This window comes from Talpa occidentalis, unplaced genomic scaffold, assembly GCF_014898055.3.
Source record: "Talpa occidentalis isolate TD23 unplaced genomic scaffold, MPIMG_talOcc4v2.1 talOcc4.11, whole genome shotgun sequence".
Classification (NCBI taxonomy): domain Eukaryota; kingdom Metazoa; phylum Chordata; class Mammalia; order Eulipotyphla; family Talpidae; genus Talpa; species Talpa occidentalis.
Window position 1 is genome coordinate 86,983,603 of NW_023601104.1, and position 21,227 is coordinate 87,004,829.

Consider the following 21,227-nt stretch of genomic DNA (forward strand, 5'->3'; position numbering starts at 1 on the left):
CATTATGTTTGTCTTTCCTTTGATTTTATTTATTTATTCTTTTAATAACTTTTTTTTTGGCCTTCTTTCGTTGTTATTCGTCCCTCTGAGGTTCTGGCTTTAGGATTCCTTGCAGTATTTTTTGGAGTGGGGTTTTAGTCGTAATGAAATTCCAGAGTTTCTGTTTGTCTGGGAAGGTCCTTATTCTTTCTTCATAGAGGAAGGAGAGCTTTGCGGGATAGAGTATTCTTGGTTGGCATCTGTTTTCTTGGAGTCTGTTGACTATGTCCCTCCACTCTCTCCTTGCCCGTAGTGTTTCTTCAGAGAAGTCTGATGTCAGCCTGATTGGTTTTCCTTTGAATGTTATCTGTTTCTTCCCTCTGGTCAGCTTCATTATTTTTTCCTTGTCCTGGATTCTTGGGAGCTTTACTATTATGTGTCTTGCTGTGTTTTTCCTTTCGTCGTGGAAGTTTGGTGTTCTTCTTGCTTCTTGTATATCAATTTTCAGCTCCTTCTTCGCATTTGGGAAGTTCTCTTCAATTATCTCCTGGAATATTTTCTCTGTTCCTACATCTCTCTCCTCTCCTTCTGGAATTCCTATAACTCTTATATTTCCTTTCCTCATGGAGTCAGATAGTTCCGAAGTCTTTCTTCTTTCTTTTCCTTCGTACTTCTCTTTCCTTTTCTGTTTGGTTCTTTTTATTTCTGTGTCTTCAAGAGTACTTATTCGTTCTTCCATTTCATCTATTCTGCTTTCATTGCTTTTCCCAGTTTCTTTAGTTCCTCCATTAATTCTTGATCTTCTGTGTTTCTTTTGCTTCCCTCTTTAGGGACTCAATTTCCTTCTTCTGATCATTGTTTTTCCTTATGAGTTCTGTCTTTTTTTTTAATCACGGCAATTTAAATTCTCTTCTGGAAGGCTCAGAAGTTCTTCCAAGTTACTGTCGTTGCAATCTGGGGGTGGTTTTTCTTTTGTGGTTGCTTCTTTCCTGAGGAGTTGTTAGGTTGCGTGTGGTTCTTCTACTCCTACTGTCCTGTTTTCTAATTTGTTGTATGCATTGGGACACTGTGTTGCTCGGACTGGCCGGCATCTTGGGTGAACTTCTCCGCTCCCCTCTGGCTCCTCCAGGAGCCATCTCTGGCTTCTGAGGGAGCTTTCTGCTGGTTTCAGGAAGTCTTTACTGAAGAAATGTCCCTGTTCTAAAATGGCAACGCGGGACTCAGTCCCTGAGCATCCGGTCTCAGGCACACTCTTCTGCGCGCCCGATCTGCCCCGGCCGTGGGTGCCTGTTACTTCTGTGGGCTCAGACTGCTGGTCGGAAGAGGCCTGGCGTGGGCTAACTTCCCAGCTGGCCACTGTCTCCTCCGGGAGCCTTCTGCCCTTTTCAAGCAGTCTGAGAAATTTCCCTGTTCTATGGGTGTTAGTGACTTTTTTTTCTGGTCTCTAGGTGGTGCCAGAGATCTCTTCTATTGTCCTTGGGGGCTGTTTTTCGCCCCCCCCCCCCCGTGGGACAGGGAACAGAGCTGGAATGGTAGGGTAAACCTCAACGGCTTTGGGGTGCTGTGTCTGCCTTGTGCCCCACCGTCGTGGAGAACCCACGCCCCGAACTTGGTGCCCCGGGTCTCAGTTCCAAAGCCCTCAGGTCCAGGACGCGGGCTGTAGCCCAGTTCAGGGGCGCGGGAATGGCGCCTTTTGCACCCGCTCCCGTGCCTGGGCGCCTGGTTCCTGCTTACTCAGTGAGGGACTTTCACCCCCGTGAGGGCCTCCGCGCGTCTCCCTGCAAGCCTAGGTCGCAGGCGCGGGGACATGGGCAGCCGCGATCCCGATCCGCGTTTTCTTTTCAAGTGCGCCAAGTGCGCCACTTTTCCGCGCAAGCTTACCGGCAGCCCGGGCTGTGTGCGGGTCTTCCGGGGTCTTTGTTCTTCTCTAATAGCGCCCGGAGCCATTCGCTCACCACCGCGGCAAATCCTGCAGGGTTCTCCACAGCTCCCGTTCACGGGGTGTGGTGGCTGCAATAGTTCCTTTCCACTCCCAGTCCCGCTTGCTGCGTAGTTTGTTCTTGTTGGTCGTTTTAGTTTGTTGTTTTCCTCCTCTCTGCTGGTCGGAGAGTGCCGACTCTGGGCGGGGGAGGGGAGCAGCGTTCTGCGCTTTCCTCCCTTCTGGTCCTCTTTTATGGCCACTTTCTTCTTCGGGCAGTTTGCTGGAGTCGTCTGTTTATCTTCCATGTCCCAGTTCTCACTGGGACCTGCCGCTTTTCTTCCCTATTAACTTTTTTTAATGGGAGATCTTACTCGCAGCGTCTCCTCGCCGCCATGTTGCTCCGCCCCTCTCTCTATATGGTATTTTAAGTGTCCTCTCTAATGTGTTCCTTTGAGAAATAGCAGAGGATTATCTTACCCATTTCCAAAAAGAGTGAAAAAGTAGTTTACATTTAAATTATAATGTGTTAAAGTTACGATAATTCTAACTAGTCTCTAAAACTGAGTTGTCCCCTCTGGTATTAGATCCCTATATCCCACCCCCAGCAGCTTTATCTTGGCACATTGAAGTACAGATAACATTTCTCACTTTTCCTGTGCAGGTAAATTGTGACTATGTGACTTAACATGAGTAAAAGTCATACGTGCAGTTGATGCATTTTCTTCCTTGACAACAAAGCCACCTATCTGGGACTTTCTGTCTACATGAGTTGAAATAGGGATGTAGCTCTAATGAGGATAGCAACCTAGGAGATGGTGGAACCATAGATGGAAGGGACCCGGATTCTGAATGTCTTTAGGCAGAAGAATGACCTGCCAACCTGTCCTGCTTTCTTTTGGTCTACAATTTGAGTGAGAAATAAACTTATATTGTTTAAGCCTCTGTATATTTGATCTTTCTGAAAAAGACTAGACTGTACCCTAACTAATACAGAAATGTAACAGAAATGAGAAAGAATAGGCAAAGAGAAAAGTAAGATTACCCAAATGTATATTTTAGGTCCTTGGTTGTTAGCTTAGTTGACTTGTGTGGCTCATTTTCTTTCTTTCTTTTTTTTTAAAAACACTATTCACTTTTTTTTTTTTAAGATTTATTTATTTATTTATATAAGCACTGGGTACAGTCAGAAGCGTGGGAGGGTAAGAGAATTTACCAGAGCCAGAACGGGGAACAGAACAGGCAGAATGACGAAATACACTGCTGAAGGGAGCAGTGGGCGCAGCAGGAGAGGTCTGCATGCCATGTGGGATCCTCGCTGGCGGCTGGGGATTGAACCTGTGCTGCAGAGGCTGTGGGCAGCTTTGCAGCCCAGCGCTCAACCGCTGCGCCACCAGGGGAAGCCCGTGACTCATTTTCTTAGCGGTAGAAGAAGGAAAATATTTCAAGCGTATTGATCTGTGTAGATAATTTCATCTTGTAAAGGTACTTGATGGTCTCATAGGGGAATTACAATTTTACCACTGTTAGGATTTATAAAATACTTTCTGTGTGTATTAATTTTCAATCATGTTAATTGTATGTGTTTTACTTTTCTGAATACTGTGTAGCTGTTATGTTTTCTCACTTTACTGCTTTTCATTTTCTTCAGACTAAAACAGAGCAAGGATATTATGGTTTTCCTGTGTTGTCATGGTTGTATGAAGCAATTGTTGTATTTCTTTAGCATTTTGCAGTTCACTGATATGCTTCTATCAGTATAATTAGTTTCAACAGTAAGTGACCAAAATCCCCAATAACAATGGCTTAAAAAAGACAAATGTTATTTTTCTTTTGTGAAAAAGTCCTAAGGTAGGAGTTTAAGGTTCCGTGAGGTACTTTGTCTACTAACCTATAGTATATTAGTGATTCTGACTCTTTTTGTCATGCTTTTCTTGTTTTTCTGCTGCTATGGCGTTAAGTTCAGAGTCTGAAATTAGCATCTATAAATGAGGCAGCGGATGGAGGAAGAGATAATTATGAGAGCAGAAGGTGTCTGTGTTCTGTCTCTTGTAGATAGTTTTTTGAAGTTGCCACTTGAACTGATGCTTCCTCTCATTTACCATGACTTACATCATGTGGCCAGCTAGCAGCTAAGCAGGCCAGAAAATGTATTTCTTATGTTGGCAGCAATAATTCCTAGTTAAAAATTACTTTAGTATGGAAGAAATGGGGATAGGAGAGCAGATAAATGAATTGTATTTTGAATGTACAAAACTGATCTTCTGTAGGAGTATTTGTCATGGCATATAATAATAATAATAATAATAAAAATTGTTGTCCTAGTATCTGTCAGTAAGGAATTACTTTAATCAGTTATGAAGAAGGAAGTTGTAGATTTACTTGTAGTATGTAGAAAGTTGCCCATTTTTTGTGAATTACAAAATATTCAAAATTTATAAAAAACAATATATAACTTCCAGCTTTTGTTTTAAACAAGTAATTAATTGGATATGTTTGACTAGTTATATACATATGTATAGAAACATTTCTGAAAGTATTCAAAATGTTTCTTGATGGATGGCATTAGAATATTTTTATTTTTCACTTTTCATCAATTTAAATATGATTTTTAAAATTTTTAATTGGGGCAATACACATGTAATAAAAGACATTTTTAAGTGTTCAGTAGTGTTACATACATTCACAATGTTGTATAACTAAATCTAGAACTCTCATTATTTTGCAAAACTGATGTGTACCCATTAAACAACTTCCCATTACTTCCTCCCTTCCTCTTAGCTCCTGACAGCCACTGGTTTACTTTCTGTCTCCGAGAATTTTACTACTCTAGGTACCTCTTATAGGTGGAATAATACATTTTATTTTTTTCTTTTGGTGACTGGCTTTACTTAGCATGTGGTTATGGTCTTCTAGGATCATCCATATTGCCTAGAATACCTGTGTAAGAATTTTATTTCTTTTTAAGACTGAATGATATGCTAGTGTACGTATAGATCACTTTTTATTTGGTCATTCATCCATCAATGGACACTTGGGTTGCTTCCATCTTCTGGCTGCTGTGACTAATATGCTATGAACATAGGTGTAAACATATCTTTATTAGATCTGCCTTTACTTAAATAGTAAAGAGTCCTCTATATACCATGTCTTCTGGCACCAGGTACACATATCATCAAATAGATTACATTTTATTTAGGTGACTATAGAATGAAGAGTGTTTGAATTTGCACAAGTTTTAGCAAAGAAAATCTTGCATCAGAGAAAAAAAATCTTTCATGTTTATTTTAGAGAGTCCAATTAAATATTTTTTTCTGTTTGACTTTAGTTTTTGATCTTTTCCAGCTGGTGTATTTTTAGGAGATCACAGAAGAAAAGATTGACATGCTAATGAGAAGCCCTTTTAATTATTTGCTGCACATAAACATCAAATCCTTCATAGGCAGGTCATGCTTGCAGATAATTAAAATGAAAAAGAGCTAAATAGAACAGTTTATCATTATAGAAAAATATGTTGGCAAAATTGGCATTTTCCTTCTAAATCACCAGAGGGCACTATTTTCTAGTTTATTTTAACTGATCTATTGAGTTATTATATAACACTTTGAAAAATTTGAGTCCTTTATTGGCATCCAGGTTTGGCTTATTTGGAGACCAATGATTTTTTTTCTTTTGTAATTTTCACTCATTTTGTTAATCTGTTTTATAATAGTGTCATTAAAATGGGCTCTATAAATAAGCCAATCTTAAATGCTTTAGGCGGTAGTATGTCTGCCATAAAATGTCTCTTCAGTTAAGTCTTTTTCTTTTTTTTTTTTTTGACTAAGAGCTCCATAATGTCACTATTTCTGTTTTTTCATGTTAAGGTTTCAGATCGGGTGGAGCGGCGGCTCCAGGAAATAGAAAGAGAGATGCGCACAGAACGAGAGCTGGTAGAAAGACGTCAGGATCAGCTGGGACTTATTTCTTTGCAGCTACAGGAGGTTTGTGAAATACACCCTCTCAGAATATAAATCTTCATCTTGGATAGTTATTTAGCCATTGTTAAATGATTATAGTTCTTAGTCTAATTCAGACCATATGAGAATGTGGTTCATTGTGTGAAGACACCCTTACCTGGTTTAAACCCAAACTGCTTACTAACTGTGTGACCTTGACAAGTTCATTAACCTCTCCAGGTCCATCATCAGATTGCTGGCTGTAAGGATAAATGAGTTAATGCCAGTAAGCAATTAACAGAGTGCCACACATGTGCATAGAAAATGTACTCTATTTAATTTTCCTTGGTATGAATAGACCAGGGGTTAGCAAACTAGGGCCTGTGGGCTCATTCTGGTCTTTGTCTATTTCAATAAATAAAATTTTATTGGATCACAGCCACTTCCATTCATTTATAATTTGTCTGTAGGTACTTTTGTGATGCAGGGGCAGTTTTGAGTAGTGGTGAAAGAGACCAAATGACCCACTAAATTTCAAAGCTACAGTATTGACTACCTGGCATTTTATAGAAAAAGCTTTCTGACCCTTGGGACTAGATAACATCATGCCAGTTTACAATGGAGGTGACTCACCCTTTAGATGCCTTTTTTATTTGGAAATTTTAAGCTTATGAAGAACTTGAGAAATTAGAACACATTTCTGTATACTCTTTACGTGATAATTATTCCCCAAATACTTATTTACACTTTGCCAGACTTTCATTTTATATATGTAAAGTGTTTTGAGCTAGTTGCAGACATGATGTAAATACTTTTACACCTAAATAATATGATGTGTACACTCTCTTTCATAATCACAGAAATAAACAGTGAGTCAAAACTATGATTTAATCTATAGGTTTTATTCCAGTTTTGTCATTAACATTCTTTTCTGGTCCAAGATATAGTACAGAATCCCATATGGCATTTGACCATCATGTCTCTTTAGTCTCCTTTAACCTGGAACAGTTTTCAGTCTGTTTTTGTGACCTTGACAGTTTTGCAGAATGATGGTCAGTTATTTTGTAGATTGTCATTCGGGGTTTGGTGATGTTTCCTCATGACTAGCTTCGAGTAATGGACTTTTGGCAGGAAACCTAGAGAACTGGTGTGTTCTTTCAGGATCAGAAGATACCTAGTGCCAATTTATCCATAACTGGTGAAATCTGAAATTTGGTTAAGGCGTTGCTTGTATGGCTTCTCCATTCTAAAATTACTATCATGCCTTATTAATTATTTATTTTATGGGAAGTCATTGAAATTTGTAAATACCCTATTTTCATACTTTCACCCACTAATTTTAGCAATATTTATGTCTTTTGTAAAACAATTGTTACTGTAAGTGATGCTAAATGATGATTTATTTTTTTAAAAAAGAATGCCATTATTCTACACTTATTAGTTGGATTCTTACTGTAAGAAAGGGCTCTGTCTTTTTCTTCATTCATTTATATTGGTGTAGGTTGTGAATTTTTATTATAGTGGTTTTGTTTTATTACTATTACTATAGAAAGTTAATTTGTTGAAATTACATTTAAATGTTTCTTAGATCTGCATGTAAAATATAAAATATTAGAAATGAAAAAAAGGATTTTTTCAAAATTATTTTCTCTAAAAGTGGTGTATTATAGTTGCATTTATATGTGCTTTCATTAACCCTTGTAAATAGACAGATTAAAACATTTTTAAAAAATTTATTAGGAAACACTGCCAATTGAAAATTAGGACAAAAATTGCAATACTAAAGCTATAAAATAAGCTCATAGAAAACCTGCTTTTGTTTTCTAAAATTCCATTTTCTTCATTTTGTAAAAGGAAGCGTTGTACCCTTATAAATTGGTAATTTCTTCAAAGAGGATACTTTGGTAAATAATTAGGTATAGCATGTAGCCTTATTTTTTTAACTTTGATTTGATTTTTATACGTTTTCCTCAAAGTGAATTACATCTGGTGAGCATAAGAATAGTACTAAAGAGACAATTCTTCTTTTTTTTTTTTTGCAAGAGAAAATTAGAGAAATTTTCCATACTTATTTTCTTCTCTCTGCAGAATGCACAAAATTATAAAGAATGAGGCAGAGGAAGATTGCTTCCTATCTTATTCTTGAGAAAGGAGAGCCTGACTATTTGCGTTGGAATTGTCACTTTGACTGAATGCTTGGGCTGCGATTTGGAATTCCATCTCTGATAATACAATAGAGTATCACGATTGATAAAAAATGCTTAACTTCATATTTTGTCACTTTAATATTAGTGGTGACCTATATGCTTTTAAAAGGTGGTTTTGGATTAAACAGTGCAGTGGAAACTGGATAGGATTAATTTAGGCTGACTCGTTTTCCCACTCCTTGTTAAGTGGCTTACTTAAACTGTTCTGGAAAGGTCATGTTTAAAGAGAGAATACACATTGCTTTCTTTTCGATATTAAAAATACTTAGGGAAATACACTGTATGATAGTAAGAATTGATACATATTTTGTTTCTGTCTGTGGTGAGACATTGAATCTATAGGTGAGTAAGTGGGCCTAGACTTTAACCACAATGCTCTTCTATATCTCTAAAATGTGTAATTCAATGTTAGTGAGAATTATGACATTTAAAAATTGTTAAGAGATTATTAGGAGTTTTCATGAAAAATTCTAGGATGTCAGAGGTTTCTAGGTGTGATGTTGTGTCCCTAGGAGGCAGCCTGTGGTTTTGGCCCAAGCTTCCTTATTTAGTGATCTAATAATGTCCTTAGATCATTGGAGCTTTATTTCTTCCCATAATTAAAAATACAGTATTAAGCTTTGGAAACTGGTAAATCTTTTTTGTATAGAGATTTTAAGAAATTGTTTCTGTTTTCTCCTTTTTTGTTTGTATTTTGCTTTTGTTTTTTTCTCCTGGTTTAAGCAAAAGGGCTATCCACTTCCTTTTTTGAGTCTCGACTGCTCTGGTGTTACTATGTCATATGAATGTCAGGTTTTCTAACTTGGTAAGGACCTTCACTGGTCTTCAGATTTCATGTATCGTATTTTAAACAACATTGTTTTGGTATTTTGGTAGAGCTCCCTTTAAGAAGGTGAATGTTTTCTATCAGTTGTGCAATAAATTTTATTTTATGTACCTTCTAAATTTGGAATGGTTGTCCTTGTATTCTAAACGTTTACTAATTGAATTTAAGTGTTGTCAAGTCTTTAACTACCAGTCTTTACTTTTTGAATCACTGTGCAAATGATGAAGTATTTGTTTAATGTTAGGATACATCGGTCATTTTACAAACTCCCTTTTAATAAGGCTCCTTTGATTAATTAATTTTAGTGGAGTGGATCGGGATGGTGGGTGCTCAATGCCTAAAAGGGGTATTTACACTATCTGCTAAGTCAAATCACATAAAATCATAGATGAAATTTCTAACTTGACTGTTGTCTTTGAGAATTCTTTGCTGCTTTTCTTACTAGCCGTTTCTTGTATACTGAATGTTATTTCTTCATCTTCAGTTGAATCACTTAAAATGAAAACCATCATAAAATGCTAGGTGTGTATTTATTTGTGTGTGCTTTTTAGAGTATTTCATAGTATATTAGAATGTGCTTCATAGAGAAGTCTATGGAGCTGATGAGACATGGAATCTTAATAGATGATGGTGAAGATTAGGTGAAGACTTAAGTGTAAGATGGGTTTTTAGTAAGTGGTCATATGGATAAATAGATTATGTGAGCCTATTCAATAGAATAAGGCTATCTACAGAAAAATTAAAGTAATTGATTTTTTAAAAATTTTTTTTCATCATTTGACATCTGAACTAATTATGAAAAAGTAGCTATTTATTCCTCCCCAGAAATGTAATTCTGGCTCCAGAGATGCTGACTAATATGGATATTTCACCTAAGAAAAGCCTTAGGTACTGTTTATTAATGTATTTAGTTTGGACTCATTATGGGAGAAACTTCCAAGGAAGCCAAGAATGTTTTGCTAATAATGTCTTCTTAATAGCATTAGCATCTCCCTTGAGACTTCTGTGCCAACTCAGAGGGAACCTAGTCAGGCATATGTTCTGAGGTGTCCTCATTAGCCCTTTCTTTTGTACTCCTTTTGAGACTTCCCTACTTGGTTTGGAGACATAGAGGCCTGTTTGAATCTAGTAGATTTTGGTAAGATCACTCACCTTTCCAAAGCTGAATTGCAAAACTTTGCTGGGCCATTCACTTTACCTCTTCTTGTCCCCATAGTTGGTGTCCTATTTTTGGTAGGTATCCTCCATATTTTGACTTAATTTCATAGTAGAAACTTCTTTTGTCCACTTGTGTACAAAAGAACCTTCACGTGGACCATCCCAACAGCCTCCCTGGACTTTGAGAAAGACAGAATTTACAAGTAAATGAGAGATTAAGAATACAAGTTCTAGGTTAAGCAAGAGGAAAACTCAGGGGATGCATCTTGTTTTCCTAATCCTTGGGACATGAGCTCTAGAGTTCAATCCTTTGTCAGGCCCAGCTGACCAGGTTGTATGTAGTAGGCAGAGAGTACTACAGCTGGGAGTCCTGATACTACCACAGGGCTGAAAACACCTGCAAGCAGCACATTTAGCCACACGTGTACTGCTGTGTGGGGAAATGTGTGTAGCAGGGCAAATTAGAAAACTGCTGATCCCATGTCCATTCTTTTTTTTTTAATTTTTATTGTCTCTAGTGGTTTATTTATTTATTTAATAAATTTTATTTTTATATTCCCCATACAATTGCAACCCCCTTATTTTGACCCCAATCCCTCCCCTCCCGGCCCCTCACCCCCCATAGAGTGTCTCTTGTTCATAGTTGTTTGTTGATTTTGATTTTCACTTTCTTATAGTTATTCATCCATGTCCATTCTTCACGGGGTAAAGCTGTAGGAGAAATCTGTGCCTTATTTTGAGCCACATTTTAAAATTCTTTTTATTAAACCCTAAACCTATTGACTTTTTTAAGCTTACAGTTTCTGATGATGTTTCTATGTACACACATGCACATACACACACACACATACTCATTAATTTTTTTGGCCCCAGATTATTACTACTAATTACCATTTCTTGATATATCTTTTAGCATTTTAGCTGTTTGAGCATTTTGCATTTCCAGCATTTAACAATATCATTTAATTTGTCAAATGGTTTGGTGACCTTATTAATACATTGTCTTGATACATTGGCTAACTAGTTTTATTTTTCACTTTGTTCTTTTAACATTGTATTACTTAGTATAAACAGTACTTATATGTAATTTTTAAAAAAGATTTATTTATTTATGCATACAAGAACTGGGCTACAGGCCAGAGGTGCGGGGGGTATGAGGGGATTCACCGGAGACAGAGTGGGGAGCAGAACAGGAAGAATGACTGAAATGCACTGCTGAGGGGAGTAGTGGGCGAGTCAGGTGCACCATGAGGGTCCCTCCCTGGCTGGGGATCGAACTCATGCTGTATTGGCTGTGGATAGCTTCATAGGTTTCGTCTTAACCCCGTGAGCCATCAGGGAGGCCCTTATATGTAATTTAAATAAGTATTTAATTGAATGTGATAATACCATAAATGCTCACACAAGCCTCTTTTTTAAAATGTAGCCTTTTCTTCCCTTCTGTTCTCTCATCAACCCCTATTCCCTAAAGAACAGAATGTATGTGAACAGCCTGGGGTATATCCCTTTATATTTTCTTTGTGTTCTTAATTATCCTGAACAAACATATAAATAAACTATATACCCCTTTGCATATAGAATCACATATATACATCTTTGCATCTTGCTTTTTCTCCTTACCAATACTTCCTGTTTCCTCTAACTAGCAGATAAGTTTCCAACTTAATCTTTTATTTCTCCCTTTACATCTTTTACTATAATAGGTATCATAAGATTATTTTTCAAAAAGATTCTACCATCTCATGTTTCTGTCAGCAAGATTGGTGATGGTGCCCTTTTCCTCACATTTGAATTAGTAGTAGTAGTTACAATTTTTTTAAAAAAAAGATTTATTTATTTATTTTATACAAGAACTGGGGTACAGGCCAGATGCGCAGGAGGGTGAGAGGATTCACCAGGGACAGCGGGGAGCAGAACAGGCAGACTGAGGAAGGACACTGCTGAGGGGAGCAGCGGGTAAGACAGGAGAGGTCTGCAGCGCCATGTGGGACCCTCGCCAGCCGGCTGGCATCGAACTGGCACTGCAGAGGCTGGAGGCAGCTTCATAGTGCAGCGCTCGAGCGCGTGCGCCACCAGGGAAGGCCCAGTAGTTACAATTTTTAAAAGTTTTTGTCAGGCTGATGGGTATCGAATATTAAGTCATATTTATGTTTATTTGCTATTTCTCCATATTGAAATTGAGCAACTTGTTGGCAAATTTCTTTTTCTTTTTTTTAAAAATTTATTTATTTATTATTTATACAAGCACTGGGTACAGTCAGAAGCGCGGGAGGGTGAGAGAATTCACCAGAGCCAGAGCGGGGAGCAGAGCAGGCGGAAGGACAGAAGTACACTGCTGAGGGGAGCAGCGGGCGGCAGGAGAGGTCTGCGAGCCATGTGGGACCCTCCTCTGGTGTCCGGGGAGCAGTCAGGGATCGAACCGGAGCTGCAGAGGCTGCGGGCAGCTTCGCAACCCAGCGCTCAACCGCTGCACCATCAGGGAGGCCCCTTGTTGGCAGTTTTCATTTGTGCCTGTGTAGGTAACCTGTTTATAAGTTTTGTTCATTTCAAAATACTGGATTATCTGTGTTTTCTCCCAAGAATATTACCTTTTAATGGTAGACAGGAGGAAGCTTAAGGTTTTTTTTTTAATGTAACTAATGACTTACCTCAGCATCATTTTTAAGCAATTTGTCCTTTCCCCTCTTATTTAAATATCACTTCTGTTATGTAGCTAGTTTCCTGTGATATCTGGGTTCTATGTGCTTTGATATTGATTTGCCTGGCCCTGAACTGAAACTATCTCATCTCCATTTTTATAGCTTTCATTATATTTTTGTAAATTACAATGGAAATCTCTTGTCATGTTCCATGAAAAATCCTGCTGGCATTTTGATTATAATTATACTAAATAGAAAGATTAATTTGAAAAGAAGATATTTTCTAATGTTCTTCAATGTTTTTTAATATCCTGTTTAAAGGTCTTCTACATCTTATGTTAGACTTATTCCTAGGAACCTTGTGGTTTGTCTTTCTACCGTGAATGGGATATTTTCTCTAATTGCTCTGTTGGTTATTTGAAGTATATAGGAGTTCATTTGCTATTTTAATGTGTCTCTTATGTCCAAGAATTTTGCTAATGATCTTACTAATTCACAGAATTTGTTAGTAGCTTTATTGACATATAATGTGGGGATAATTACATCATTTGAAATTAAAGATATTTAAGTCTTAAAAATAATTCTTCGTTGTTTATTGCAAGTATAATGTTGAATAGAAGCAAGGCTAATAAGAATCCTTGGTGTACACACACACACACACACGTACGTCTCAGAATGTTTCTGAAGTGTTAACCTTGTTGTATGGTGTTTGTTCTTGATTTTGAGTGCTATTCTTTGTCAGTTTAAGAACATTACAGTATGAGTGCCCAAGGACAGATGAGTGGATTAGGAAGATGTGGTATATGGTATACCACATGATATATCACTCATAAAAATTTTTTGCCATCTTTGATAGATAATATGAGGTGGGGTAGAGGCAGGGCGGGGCTTATGCCAAGTGAAATAAGTCAGAAAGAGAAAGATAAAGCTGGATGATTTCACTCATATGTGTAGAATGTAAATGAAAGAAGAACAAAGGAACAGAGAAAACTGAATCAGAACACACCCTAGAATTCCAATGATTGATTCCAATGATTGGGTTATATTTATAGGATTTTTATATTTATGGTTATGATTGAAGTCACTTTCAAAATTTTTTGCACTGCTTTTTTTTTAATTTTGGAAGCAAGGTTACATTAATCTCATAAAATGAATTAGAAAGGTTACTTCTTTTTCTATTCCTTGGCCCTGTTTAAGAGGGAGTGTCTATTTTTTGAATGTTTGTTAAAACTCATCCACAAAACCATTTGTATTTGTTCTGCTTTTTGTTAACTGAGATTTTCAGTTTCTGCAATTTTATTTTGGTTTTTATAGCATTTTAATTTTTTAGGTCAGTTTGGTAATTAATTCATGCTTTTATAAGTTATCCATTTTGTCTGTATTATGAAATTAATTTTTGAAAAGCAATCATATTCCTTCTTAATCGTTTCTCCTTTAATATTATTTAGTTATTTCTTTCCCCTCTTTCGTCATTAGTTTTGCTAGCCATATAATTAATTTATTGGTTTTGTTTATTACTTCATCAACATCTCTTTTTACTTTTACTTCCCCCCCTTTTCATTTTTAGTATTACTGATTCATTTTTTTAGATTGGATAAATAAATGTAATTAATTGATTTTTCTGGTTTTTATATTTATTTATTTTTTTGGTTTTATATTTAATACTAGAAATTTATGAAATTACTATGTATTTTGATATGCTATTTATTTATGGTAGTTTTTTTCTAACTCTCCGATAACTTCTATTTTCTCTTATTTAGTATTATCTTTTGGAATTTTCTAGTATGTATGTTAATTTTTAAATTTTTTATTATTTTTAATTTAATTAAAGTTCCATTTTGACCTAATAACCATGATCAATTTTTTAGAAGTATTCTGATTAAAAAAAATTATTTTCTGTTTCATAGATAAAGAGTTTTATATGGTTCTGTGAGCTACTCACATACATACATACTCATATATATTTGGTAGGTCAAGTTGTAAATTTTGTTGTTCTCTATTCTTATTAAATATGTCAATGTAAAGTCTCACATTAGAATAAATATTATCAGTTTCATCCTGCCTGTATAATTATTGATATATTTGGAGATTTTTTTATCATTTTATTTGTGTATTTTTAACTTCTCTTTCTTTTTTCTCCATCCTTACCCCCACATTCTTTCTTGATTCCTCTTGGACTAAAATGAGTTGTATGTGTATTTTTATACTATCTGCTTGCTCTGAAGCTGTAGACTATATATTTTCATTCTTTAGCTAGTTACTCTAAAATTTTAAACTTTGTATCTTTAGCTACAAATTAATCTTAGAAATCTGTATTGTATTTACAGTGATTTCCTTTCATTATCTTCTTGGAACATTTTTCTTTTGACATTTAGCATAACTTATACCTTCTCATCATTCACATTTAATAATTGCCACATCTCATAGAGAAATGTCCTCCCTTTTCTAAAATAGCCCTTTTGTACCCCATTGCTTCTTGTCTTAACATAGCACTTAAAAACAATTATTAATTGTTATTTGTTGATGTGTGTTATTATTTGTCTTCCCCACTATAAAATGTAAACTACATTAAGAGGGAATAGTGTTTATTACACAACAGTCGTTCCATAAGTAGTTGCTGAAGAATTCTTCTTTAGCATGAGAATGATCACGTAACTGTTTCTAACATTCTTGGTAGCAAAAAAGATATTTTTCTTGCAAAAGCTTGAATACAGTTGTGATATTTTGCTCTTGCATAGGGGAGTCTGACGTTTAACAAATTTTAACTTAAGATTAACATGCAGTTTAAATGATTTAACAAGAATTCCAAAACATTTTTGAAGAATTGAAATAATCACAATTACATTTTAAATATTTCAATTTTACAAAAAGAACCGTATGATAGTTATTATTTTAAGCATTATATTGAAAGCTTAAGAAAGTTGAGTTTTTGATATATTAGTGTCTAACAAGGTCAGAAAAATAGTAGAATATAACTATACAGATACATACATTTTAAAACTGTGATGATTATTTGAAATATTAATTGGGTTTCAGAAGAATGCCAGTTCAGCTGTGTGTATGTGAATAAACTGATTCTTCATGGAGTTGTTCACATTTTGTATCAGCAACAAATGCTGATTGACTTTGGGGATATTGCAGATAATGAACCATTGAAAAGAATTTTTAAGAACCTTTACAAATATTTTCTTTCCTTTGTAACTTTTGGAATGTTTGTAAAGGAAAGATCTTCCAATTTAGATTTCTCACGTAGTTTCTATTAAATGTTTCAATTTTAGATGAAAAGTATTAGGATACTTAACAGGGAATTACTACATGCTTTTGTCCACTAGTCGTCAGTATTGAACTATCTATTGTGACCTAATTGTGAATATTGGACCATTAATTATGACCCAGTTATCAGTATTGAACTATCAATAGTGGTGCGAGCAGGCGTCGTTTATAAGTTGCTAAATTTTTTTTTTTTTTTAAAGATTTATTTATTTATTTGTTTATACAAACACTGGATACAGTCAGAAGCGCGGGAGGGTGAGAGAATTCACCAGAGCCAGAGCGGGGAGCAGAGCAGGCAGAAGGACCGAAGTACACTGCTGAGGGGAGCAGCGGGCCGCAGGAGAGGTCTGCGCGCCATGTGGGACCCTCCTCCGGTGGCGGGGGAGCAGCCGGGGATCGAACCGGCGCTGCAGAGGCTGCGGGCAGCTTCGCAACCCAGCGCTCAACCGCTGCGCCACCGGGGAGGCCCTATAAGTTGCTAAATTTTGTTGAAAATGATGCTTTATAATGTATTCCTCAATTTGGTACAAACATTGTAATTAAAAAATCCATTTAACTATTGCTACTTGAAAATTTAAATTTGAACATGCTGCTCTTTATTGTTGAAAAATAAAAGGTGACACCTTGATTATTACATATTAAGACATACATTTGCTATATTTAACCTTGAAATTGTAGTTTCTACTTTTTGTGAGAATTTCTTTGGTAATTCCTCTGCAGGTTTGTGATTCTTTCCTCCCTTCCCTCTGAGGGAGAATTAGTAAAAATATTAAAGACTGACATTTGATATGAGAGTTTATTTCACTGGAATCATATATACTCAAACCCCTTTTTTACATTTCGTATTTCTAAGCTGTAGAAGTTTCCCAAAGATCCTTTCTCTACATTTTTATCTTACATAGATCCCAACCTTTTTCTTCTTATTTTCTACTCCTTAATAATCACTGCCTTTGTACCCTGTTGTTCACCCACCCCAGTTACCGTTTTCTATAGGTATTCTGATTCTGTTTGTTCTTCCTTTGGCAAAACTTGCTTGTTTGTTTTGCTTTTCTTGATAGAAAAGTTTTTTGTAGCTCCATTATGACTAATTGCATTTCTAGTTAATTTACATTATATTCTGTACCATCAGGCTTTTAAAGAAAGATTTATTTTTATTTATACATATAAGAACTGAGGTATAAGGCAGAGGTGCGGGGGTAAGAGGATTCACCAGAGACAAAGTGGGGAGCAGAACAGGCTATAGCTACTGAAATACACACTGCTGAGGGGAGCACTGGGAGAGAAGGGAGAGGTATGCTGTGCCCTATGGGTTAGCTTCCTGGTAGGGGATCGAACTCATGTTGCAGTGGCTGGTGATAGCTTGATAGTGCTGAGACTTTAACCCCTGTGCCACCAGGGAGGCCCCCTTTTTCATTTTTTACTACTGAAACAGTTATTAAGTATTTATGGCTCAAGAAATGCTAAACTGCTTAGGTTTTTCTAATATATCTTTGTCTATATTATGGTCAATTCCGAGCAGTATTTATGCTGTTACCTTTTATATAGTCATTTTATGGACCTTATTTGGCATTGAGAAAACGTTGTGTAATTTCATGGTTTTTTGAGATCCTGAAGCATTGCTAGCCTGTATCCATCTTGGATGGGAATGAGTTGGACCGATATGACTCAAAGTCACAAAACCTGGGCAAACTTGGATCCCTGGGGCTTTATTCCCCTTCTGACCTATAAACTTGTATAAAATGTGCTAAATCTTATCTTTTTGTGTGTTTCTTGCTAGTAACCTTCTAAGTAACTTATAAAACTTTTCTTTAAGATAGGTATTCATTTTGATTACAAAATAATTTCAAATTTCAAAAACTTTTTATTTACTTTATGTTCTTTCCTTTTCCATTTCTCCCATACTTCCTATCCAGCCTATCATTAAATTCTATCAGCTTTATATAAAAAACATTTTCTGAATTGGTAGCGATTCATCTCCTCTGCCTTTACTACTGTCATCTATTATTTTGTTGTTAAGTATCTCCTGCCTGGACCAGTGCAATAGCTTACTTCTTACCTCATTACAGTCTTCTCCACACAGAATCAAATAATGCCACATCTTTCTTCAAAACCTTTCAATGGTTTGTCAATTAAAAATGAAATCTAGGGGCCTCCCTGGTGGCACAGGGGGTTAAGATGCAGCCTATGAAGCTATCCGCAGCCACTGCAGCACAAGTTCGATCCCTGGCCAGGGAGCTGCCAACATCGCGTGGTCTCTCCTGACTTGTCCGCAGCTCCCCTCAGCAGTGTATTTCAGTGAATCCACCTGCTCTGCTCCCCACTTTGTCTCTGGTGAATTCTCTCACCCCCCCCCACCTCTGGCCTGTACCCCAGCTCTTGTACGCATAAATAAATAAATCTTTAAAAAAAATGAAATCTAAAGTTCTCAGCTTATTCAGCCCCTGTAATCTGGTCCTTGCATGCCCTTTCAACCCTAATTATCTGTCTCTTTTCCTTTTGCCTACTCTGGGCCAACCTCACTGGCCTTCTTGCTTTTCCATGCACATGCCAGCCCTCCTGCTTCTGGACATTTGCCCTTCCCATTCCTGTGGCGAGGAGTTTTCATCTCTGAAAACAGTTACTGTTTATGTCTTCACATCATTTAATGTTCTTCTTCATGGAAGAAGGCCTTATTAACTATTCTACATAAAATACCTCTTCTTCACTCCTGAGCCCCATATATTCTTTTTAATAATGCTTCTGCCATCTGTCCCCTGCCCAGAATGCAGGCTTTCTGAAGCTAGGCACATAGTCTGTTTTGTTCATTGCTGGCCTCCTTGAGCAGTACATGGCATAGAAAAGCCTGGTACATGTTGAATGAATGAATGAATTTTGCATACTAAATAGTCAAAACTATGCACAGTAAAAAAATTTGGCAATGCCATTATGTACCAATTACTGTGTTGGGGACTAGGGATTTAAAGATACTTAACATGTTGGGCCTGCCATTTAGGGACTGTGATTTCAGTTGAGAAAATGAGATGTTAGCTACTGCGGTAATTCAATAAGGATGTTGTTTTAGCCGTGAATAGGCTCCAGAGTAACCAGTCGTCTACCAGAGGACAGTGTTACCTCTTCTTGGCCCTTTGGGAAAATTTAGGAGTAAGAAGTGACATTTTTGCTGAGACTTGACATTTTTAATGCATTTTAAGAAATTCTTTCGTGAATGTGATTCCACCATTGTTTATTGCTACATGATTAGTACTTCACAAATTTATGACTAAAATGCTTAGTTAAATTCTGACTCACTATAGTTTTGATTGACAATATTCCTTTTGTCTTATCATTTTATGCCATGCTAATTATTTTTTTTTTCTCCTTTAGGTTTGATACTTGTGGATTACTTATTTTTTGTTCTAGCAAGGATAAACACTGTTTGCTGTATGGTTGTGAAAAAACATTAATATCAACAAGCTGGTAGAAAGGAAATAGATGGGAAAGAATGTTGGCTATTACGAGATTTTTTTCTTTCAAAATTGTTTGAACCACTATTTGGCACAGCTTGAAATGTAGCGGTCTAAGATATACCATGTTCTCTAGTCCCCTCCTTAGTCCTTTTCTTGATCTTCCTTGCTCCACCTCCTTCTCCCTCCCCCTCCCTCCTTATTTTTCTTACAACAGTCTATTAAACTTTGATCATTTCAGGTGATATTGAAGATTTAGGTTCTCTCTGTGGAAATTTTTTTTTTTTTTTTACAAAAGCTTATTATAGAAGAGAAGTTGGAAGAGATATTGGAAGTTATCTTGTTCAACCTTGTATTCACTTGATAGGGAATTTCCAACTTTGAGATGGTTTATAGATATTGTAGAGACAATTTCCATAAACCATATTATCTTTCTTGTATTGGGAAATGTTGAAAGTAATAGCTGGCTTGATTGAAGAATATTACATTTTGATAACACATTTCAGGGGCCTCCTGTTTGATATGATAAATGTTGAAAGTTTAGAAATGTAGTCTGCATCACAGAAGTAACATGCAACAGTTAGCATGCTAGATACAGTATTTGTATTTCTTTGAAGGGTGCAGTTTTATGAGATGTGTAGATGTAAGTTGTCCTGAAATTCTTACAATCTCTTTTCTATATCATTAACACTTAAGTCTTGTTTTCTTAGACATTTTTACTCTATTAAGAGATCTTACTTTAGGCTATTGATAGCAAATGCTTGTAATATGCTTTTACCTCATCATTACAATCATCTTTCTTTAAAATTCTTTCATGTTTTTTAGGTTGTCTTCTTGCTTATCAATTTGCATGTAGCTTTCTTGGTCATATCCTTTTTGAAGTTAGTTTTTGTATAATTTTTCATCCCTCTTTTTTTCCTTGCTTATGCTTGATATCTAGATTCTTGAAGAATCATTACATTTTCTATAATGGCCTGATGACATGTGATTCCTTCCTTTATTTCACCTTTTCTTTAAGTATATGTGTTGATGTTCTTGTGAAGCACCTTAGATTGTCTGGTTATAGTCGAGGTTTACATTAGAAATAAATGCTCTTATCTCTGCACGAGTTGCATTTAAATCTGACACATTTTATGTTCATACCCAGTGTAACTGGATCTCAAAGAATTGTTTAATCACACTTATTTTGCTATGTGTACTTACTTGTTCTTGCCAATATTGTCGGTATAGATTGTACCAAATAATGCTAGCATGAATCTGCGAGTCTTTGGTGTAGCATCATATGCAAATAGATGTTTAATGCTGTTAATGCTATGATGATGATGAAAAATATCTGTGCTCTGTTGACTGAACAGCTGCCTGACAATAGGCTGAGATTTTCTGAGTGCAGGACTTGTTGAATTTCCACTTTGTTTTTTTTGAAGAGAGTAATGTTTCTATTTACACTTTCAGTGAATTTATCCTAGACCATCTGTTTATAAAGTCCTTTTCCATCATTATCAATTAATATTTATTGGGCAACTACTGAGTGCATAGTAATATTATATAAACAGAGATCACTCTGCTACAGCTAGACTTATTCATTGACTTGGGACTGTTTTATTTTGATTAGAAAATATTTAAAAAACCCAAAATCCAAAGGCATAAAATAACATCCTTTAACTCTGAACAATAGAAGATGTTGTATATTTACAGGGAATTCTGCTGAAAGACACATGAAACTTGGGAAAATCAAAATTAAATTTCCATAATTATCTATAATCTTATGTTTGTCAACAGTTCTAACTCAGTGGCCCTTCATTTAGAAAGTCAAATGAAGTATCATATTGCTGTGGGATTTCTAATA

At 36.1% G+C, this 21,227-nt stretch overlaps 1 protein-coding gene across 6 annotated transcripts in view; it reads left to right on the plus strand.

Moving 5' to 3' along the window:
- Positions 1–21,227, plus strand: part of CEP128 (centrosomal protein 128) — a 373,385-nt gene that overhangs the window by 47,820 nt on the left and 304,338 nt on the right. For all 6 annotated transcript variants that reach the window (XM_054691882.1, XM_054691883.1, XM_054691885.1 and 3 more), the window contains one exon: positions 5,764–5,880. In XM_054691882.1, coding sequence (XP_054547857.1) covers positions 5,764–5,880 — 117 coding nt within the window. The remainder of the gene's footprint in view (positions 1–5,763; positions 5,881–21,227) is intronic.